This window comes from Ciconia boyciana, chromosome 4, assembly GCF_034638445.1.
Source record: "Ciconia boyciana chromosome 4, ASM3463844v1, whole genome shotgun sequence".
NCBI lineage: Eukaryota > Metazoa > Chordata > Aves > Ciconiiformes > Ciconiidae > Ciconia > Ciconia boyciana.
This window is the reverse complement of record NC_132937.1, coordinates 86,025,089-86,032,642: the sequence shown is the minus strand read 5'-3', so window position 1 is coordinate 86,032,642 and position 7,554 is coordinate 86,025,089. Positions and strand designations below refer to the sequence as shown.

The following is a 7,554-nucleotide window of genomic DNA, read 5'->3' as shown; positions in this document are numbered from 1 at the left end:
CATGAGGATTTGTTTTATTTTACTGGGAGAGGGCAGGATTTGCTCCTCCAGACTCCTGTCACAAAACGGGCCATTGCTCTGTCACCATGTTTATCAGTTTTCTGGGAAAACAGCTGAGTTAGTTACAAGAGACAAGACCTATTTCTTCATCTGGTCTGTGTTTCCCGGCTGGCTTCAAGGCCATCTTCTGAACACACATGCACATTTGGCGCTATGAGAGAAGGCATGGACTAGTTGGTAAGTGGCCTTTCCACATCTTGCATAGCTGATCCTGAGGAAGATTAATTTATTCTCATTCTTAATTTGGCTGGCACCAGATGTCCTATAGAGATTTCAAGATGTCCTATAGAGATTTCAAGATGCATACTTGAATGTGCCACAAACCTGACTGCTGGTTTATGAGCCCACAGACATCTCTGCAGAACTAGGCTGTGAGGCAGATGGGACTATTGCAATGAGTCAGTCTAATCCATGTGGACATAGGGGGATTAAAGCCTCTTGTCTTGCCTTGGTGAAGGTGATGAACATGCTTACAGATCTCAGCCAGAAAGTCTCCAATGGCATGAACAAATACAACTTGAAAACAATGTGCATTCACTCTGGCAAGCCCTGCAGAGATACTAGCTTTAGGCTGCTGAGATCAAGCAGCCTGAAGTATCTGGAATGCCGGTCACCACATTTCACACCAGCTGAAATATTTAGCAGTGCAATCTGCAAGGATCGTAAATAGGAATATTAAATTATTGAAAGAGCAGATACAGGAAAATATTTTTCTTATGAAAATCATAAACAAATGCAGTTCCTTCCAAATCCTGACATCTTCTGAAACTGTTCTCTGAGCAGAAACATGTGTCTCTTGGATAAGACCAAGTCTCTCTTAATAGAACACAGCTTCTGATTTTCTTCCTCCCTTCATCTGCTTTTAGCCTTGTCATCTGTGCCAAGGGTCTGTGCTGAAATAACCAGTTCTCAGCCATATGCTACGGCCACAGTGGGATGTTGAGTTGTGGGTGATCACCTCCAGGAAGTGCTTGCTGTATTCAAAAGGTGTGGGAGAAGACAGGTTTTGGTGGAGGAAGTGTGCAACTGATGGTGGTCCTCAGAGTTGAAATTTTAATGGAAGAGACTAGTGTTCAATGCATTGCTCGTGGATTATCACTACAGCCAGGCCAAAAACAGTAGATGAAAAAACTCTGCTTCAGGACCAAGAATTTGTATAATTAGCTTCTGCAGACTTGAGAGTGGATGTCCGAGTCTCTCAGTCTCCCTCATTCCCCTATCCCCCTTCAGAGCATGCTATGGAGGATAATCAGTCCTGTGAGTCTCACCAATTTCTGAATCTTACACAGTTTCCTAGTCACACTCTGCCTCATTTTTGAGTATCTTTCCTGGAGATTAAAATTTAACACTTTATCTTTACAATATGTATGGAGACAGAAATGTGCTACATTTTCTGTGCAGGATATTTTCACTGAGGTGCAAGGGCATTTGAAACACGTGTTTGGAACAAGATGCTTGTTCCTTTTCTGCCAGTATTTAAAAAGTGGCTTCTGATTTTGGGTGTTTGGCTCCAGATAACACCAGAGGACATGTGCGAATTCTGCATGCTTACACTGGTAGCTGCTGATGGCTGTTCTGCTCCTGAACCCTGCACACTGTAATAAAACAGGCACAGATGATGGTCATGCATACTCATAAAGTGCTTTAATAATGCTGGATACATGGTTGGGCACAACAGGAGACGTAGGAAGCAAATCCTTATCAGGACTCCAACCTGAGTGCAAATGAAGAGCAATACTCACTTTCTCTGGAGCAGTGGCCTTCATTCTTATTTGTGGGTCCCTAGCAAATTTCCAGCAGGAAAGCAGGCTCCCCCATACAGCAAATAGTTATTGCCTGGTAATAGCTTTCCTTTTTTAATCCTAAATGATGCTCACATCCCAGGACTAAGACTGTTGCTGTAGAGCATCCCATTGTGAACAGTGTCACAATCTCAGTCATTCTTCAGGTCACTGAAAAGGAGAAAGGGAAACTCTCTCGAAACAGGCTGAAGGCTGTTCATTTCACCTCTCAAAAAAGCGTCCCCTCCTGTTACTACAAGGTCTCTTCCTTCTCATTGCTATTCCCACTTTTACTGTCACCCTGCAGGGGTGGGCTGCAACAGAGGGAACTAAAGGCCTGGACTCCTCTCCTGCTTCTCTCAGAGAGGTGCTGGTCCTTTGGCAGTGGTGAAATGAAGATCTTCTCTGGGACAGGGTTTGGGCAAGAATGCTAAAGTGCAGGGTGACCTGGCGGAGACCACTGCACTACCTTTTGGAGGCAGTGGGCAGCACCTGGGGAAGGGTTGGAGGAACTCCAAAAAGGCTTAAATATTTCTGGTGATGTTCAGGTTTAAAGTCTGAGGCACTGGAACTGCATATATTGCATAAAAAGTTTTAACTGAGTAGCTTCACAAGATGGGTAAGAAGAAGTAGCTAACATCCATCCTGAACAGTTGCCACCGCCATTTCTGTGTGACAGGGGAGAGGTGATAGATGGCATTTGTAGGACAGACTCACAGAACCCATAGTCCTGCCTGGGTGCTTTGTTAGCAGAGAGAGTGATGCACTTTTTTTCTATCAAACCTAAAAGTTACACATTCTATTTATACACAAAATCCTTTGCAAAGCTAAGGACTGAGATTTAAAAGCCAAGAAGTTTACTTTTAGTCCATTGGTTGAAGTCTTCAGGAGGAAAATTGTGAATCTGCAGGGAATACTATTTGCTGTGGACACAGCTCTGACACACGCTCTGAGTGTCTATGAATAATGTCAGAGAATATGCCGAGGCCCCTCCTGCTCCACCCCCCACCCCTCCCCCCCCACCCCCCGCGGCCGCTCTTTTTTGGGGGCCTTGCAAAAAGAACCGCAGATAGGACAACAGTGTCACCTGCTGGTAAGCGAAATGACTGCTCCTGCGTGCTCTTGTCTTCACTTCCACTGCACATCGCCGATTGCGTTTGTGTTCTGTGAAAATATCGCTTCTCACCTTTACTAAAGGTGACAATGCAGTGAAGTGGTGTCAGAAACAGATTCGGAGGTGACAGCATTTCTTTCAATTTCTGTGTTATTTAAATACTAGAGATTTTCCGAGGTTTGCTTAATGAATAATAGACCGGCTTTGGCGATAGAGCTTTTGTTTATTTTAGTTATATTATTTTGATACAGTTTTAAAATCAAGGCTGATACTGAGCCACATTTTGTTCTGTATTTGCTGTTGGTTAAGAATACATAAAAGCCTGGTATGGATATCACCTGCTCACCTTAAGAACCTTCACTTAAAAGTCTGTGGATCTCACACTCCTGTATATAACACATATGTATGTGTGTATTTCACAAGGGTGGTCAAATGAGTGATCATGCGGAAGAAAACTGCAAGAAAAGCAATTCTGCCCAGGAAACATGTGCAGAAGGAAATGTCTCTCCTGATAAGGACTGCTCAGTAACACAAAAACAATCGGTATGACTCTTCCAGTACCATCTTATTATCAAGATACTTACCATTGCCTTCAATTTATTCCATAATTACAAAAATAAAAAGCTTGAGTCAGTAGGGAAATATCAGTAATAACAACAGTGAAATGAGCCAAGTTTGCAGTATAGTGATTTGAGAGCTAAGAGCACTTCTGAGCTCAAATGACATAGTAAGTAGGGAAATAGGAGAGTACTCAGAGGGAGGACTATCTCCATAGCTTATTATTTGTTTCCAACTTGAAGTTGCATAATTTATGATTGTGGACAATGATGATGCTGAAGCATATTTTCTGCACTGAAAATCTACCCCAGACTCAAAAGCAGAAATGTCTGCATAATGTAGGTGCATGAGATTGGTCTATAGGTTTTCAGGAGGATGCAACTGAAGATGCACAGCTTCAACCACCTTGTAAATAAGTGCACTCAAGTGCACGGATATTTCTAAATCACTGTATCAGCAGATTGGACTGAACTGCCACTGCTTTCCCCATGAGAAGCAATGAAGGGACTCACTCATTTGTAAAAAATCACTGTGGACTCTGAAAGGAATGACACCCTCCAGGGAAGCTGGGGGGTGGCAAGTCAGCTCCATTTGCCTAAGAGGAGAAAAGATAAATTTGTATGTATGTTTGTGCCTTTGCATAATGAATGACAAGTGTATATTCAATGTCCACAGCCATTGTCCAAAGAGAAATTGTCTGACACAATGCCCGTGTTTGTTTGCATTGAGTTTAGACATGACTGTCAACATACACGGGCTATGTGGAATGGCAATACACAGAGCTGATGTTTTAACCTCCAAAACTATTCAGCAGTTTTAGCTAATTGCAAACATGAATTCCATAAAATAGGCAAGAAAATGCTACCTCCTATTTCTCAAAAACTGTGCTCAGTTTAGCTTCTTTATTTTTGTCTGTGCTTTTTTCATACTCCTCACTTGTGCAAATGCTTCCTTCTTGCACTAGTTGCTCCTCCAGACATTTCTCTTGCCCCCAGATTGTTTGGGCAAAGATGGGTTGTAGGTGTCTCAGGGAAAAGTGAAGATAAGGGTGAATCCAGTTGAGATGCTTATAATCATAGTACTTGTTTTTACATTATGGATGAAGTTGAAGAAAAAAATACACGATTCTGCCTCCCACAAGACAACTTTCAAACTCCATGCCACTGTACCAGAGTAATGTATTCAGAGTCACGGTTGTTCCCTTTCCTGTCAGGATGCACAGTCAGTCAAAGGAATACTCAACTTTAGACAAGCAAATGTTTTAAACAATGTGATCTTAATTTAGGTTGAGTTTTGCTTTGTTTCCCTACCTGTGTTGTCTTAAGTTACCAAGAATATGAATTTTAATGTCATTTGAAAGCCAGTGAGGACATTTGGCACCTCATAAATATTTGTTCCAATTGTACTAATTATAAACTTTGTTTATTTTTAGCAGCAACTCGAGAAACAATTAAAATACTTAGCCTTTCAAAATCCAGGACCTCAGGTAGCTGACTTCAATCCTGAAACTAGAGAGCAGAAAAAGAAAGCATGCATGTCACAGATGAAACAAGATTTTTGTTATAAGCCCAAGTAAGATGTGCTAATTTATTACATATTTTACTTTAAAAAATGGCTGGTATGCTGTTTACTGAATATAAATGAAATTAATAAAAGCATTACTATTTTGCAGAGAGATTTCGTATTACACATGAAAGCTGTGCTGGGAAAACAAGCTTTTCCTGTGTTGACTTAAGAGAATTTTGATTTACTTCTTTGGCACATTTTCATTTTTAATAACAGTTGCTGTTGCAATTAGGATATAATGCTGGTATTTCATTATGCTGTGAGGTTGTTAAAGAGGAAATACTTGTTCCTGGACAGATGTTTTCCACATTTGTTTGGTTTAGTCTTCTAACATGTTGAAGCATTCTCTGAGAATTGCTTTTTCTTCTCTTCAGCAGAATTACAAAGAAGTATGACAAACATGGCAGGCTGCTTTGTAATAACATCGATTTGTGTGATTGCCTGGAAAAGAACTGCCTGGGTTGCTTCTATCCTTGCCCCAAATGCAATTCGAATAAATGTGGACCAGAATGTCGCTGCAATAGGAAATGGGTTTATGATACAATTGAGACTGAAGCTGGGAATGTGATCAGCGCGTTGCCATTTTTTGTTCCTGACTGATTTTGTTCTGAAAGTTTGTGCGCCTGAGCAAAGTTGTTCTTTATTCACATTTTATTAAAGTAAAGCTTGGCGTCATGAATTGTCTCTAGTGAAGTGCCTAGCAGTGGTGCTTGTGCTTCTTTATTGCTGCCTACCTAGCAGACTTTAACCTTCCCCATTAGGTAAAAGTATGTACTTCATTCTTCCTCATCCTTGCGAGCTTTACTGAGGCATCTAGTCACTCCTCTCTAAATCTTGACTTTCTAAAACTGAAGGTGTCTGGACTGCTGTGGGAAGACAATTTTCTTACCCTGGGAAGCTGAACCACATTACTTGTAATGAATTTTTTTCTTGCTGATTTCTCTGCTTCTTCATTTACTCAGATGTGTGACACAGCTCTTTCTTTTGTGCATGCTTGTCCAAGCGTCTTTTCCTTCTGACGCATTCATGTCTTGTATAGATGAGGCAGGAGTCATTTGAGATAACACTGTTCTTTGAAAACAGGTCACCACTTTCCATCTCTCACCATGTATAAAGCAGAGGAGAGTGGAAACAACTCTGCAATTCTTTCTTGCTGCCCAGGCTACAAGACTGAAACCAACATATTCAGTCAGCTTTTTTTTTTTTTTTTTTTTTTTTTTTTTTTTTTTTACAGCATATGCCACACTCGACCTTGATCAGTCATTAATAGCTAGAGGTAAACAGATTGGATATTTTTGCCTCTGGGCAGAAAAGTCTCTTCAGTTCCAGGAGTCTCCTCTTCATGCAAGACATGACAGATTTCAAATACCATAACTTACATCCAGTCTTCTTATGAGGTAGGTGTTCTCATTCATGATGGGCACTCACACCCTTTTTGAGGAGTGAGGGTCCCTCTGGATCTTGAAGGAGGGGAAGGCTGCAGATTGCTGCAGGCGATCTCCAGGAGCGTGCTACTAGTGGGGGAATCATTCCCTGGACCCAGTGCATGTTGTTTTTAAGGAGACTCTCACAACTTTGAATGTGGCACCACTTTTCTCCCCTACAAGAGGCTATTCTCTGTGGACAAAGACCTCCTGCTCCAAGGCAGAAGTATCTCCCAGTAGAAGAAACTTCCTGGAACAGACCCCAAGAATGCCTTAGCACCACAATCTCCTTCTGACTTGATACCTCGGAAAGATTTGTTGCTCCTCTCAAGTAATGACACCTCAGTACTTAAGCTTGTAGCATAAAAACACCCAGTACCAAAAAACTTCATAGGAATATTTGCTATGGTCATTAAAACATTCCCTGTTTGGCAGTTGGATCTGGTGCTGTTCTGTCATATACCTCACTGGTCCCAAAGTATCCTCTGACTTGTTCAGGGAGTCCAAATAGCCCACATCACCTCTGAGCTCTATTCCTTAAGGTAGGTGGAAATCCTGCCAAGGTAGTCAGGGATTGGTTTCTTGTTCCAGGTGTGCCACAGACTCATTCTGGACTTGATTGAATAAGCAGCTTTTCAAGAGGATAAAGGTGATTTACATGGACAGGAAGATGGCAGCCTTCCTTTGAAATAACCTCAAGATCTGAAACAGACAGGTTTGAATTAGCTTCACTTTCCACTTAAAGGCAAAAACCCAAATAGTTTCTCAAGTGGATTCCTGTGGTAAAGCTACATGTTAAATGTTTTGAGTAATATGATTAAACCCAGATTGGTGTAAATCTTTAGAATCCCATTATTGAATTCATTGGTGTTATTTTGTGGTTTTTAACATGGACTGTGCCTCTGTCACAATCATAGCTAAATGCAAAGTATAAGAGAACTCCATCACAAACACACGTAGTGCAACCTGAAAATGCAGTACAAAACCTGAAAAAACAGAAGTGAGAGCCAGGATAAGAATAATGAAATAAGAGGTTGTTGCAGAGGCAGTT

General features: G+C 41.3%; 1 protein-coding gene across 1 annotated transcript; it reads left to right on the top strand.

Moving 5' to 3' along the window:
• Nucleotides 1-3,387: 3,387 nt before the first annotated feature.
• Nucleotides 3,388-5,679, top strand: ARL14EPL (ARF like GTPase 14 effector protein like). Its single transcript, XM_072860756.1, has 3 exons — nt 3,388-3,498; nt 4,946-5,085; nt 5,457-5,679. The coding sequence occupies exons 1-3, from the start codon at nt 3,388-3,390 to the stop codon at nt 5,677-5,679; spliced, it is 474 nt and encodes a 157-aa protein (XP_072716857.1).
• The last annotated feature ends 1,875 nt before the right edge of the window (nt 5,680-7,554 follow it).

Coding starts and splice junctions, on each gene's coding strand:
- ARL14EPL (XM_072860756.1), top strand. CDS start 3,388: ATGAGTGATCATGCGGAAGAAAACTGCAAGAAAAGCAATTCTGCCCAG. Junction 3,499..4,945: donor CAGTAACACAAAAACAATCG/GTATGACTCTTC, acceptor GTTTATTTTTAG/CAGCAACTCGAGAAACAATT. Junction 5,086..5,456: donor GATTTTTGTTATAAGCCCAA/GTAAGATGTGCT, acceptor TCTCTTCAGCAG/AATTACAAAGAAGTATGACA.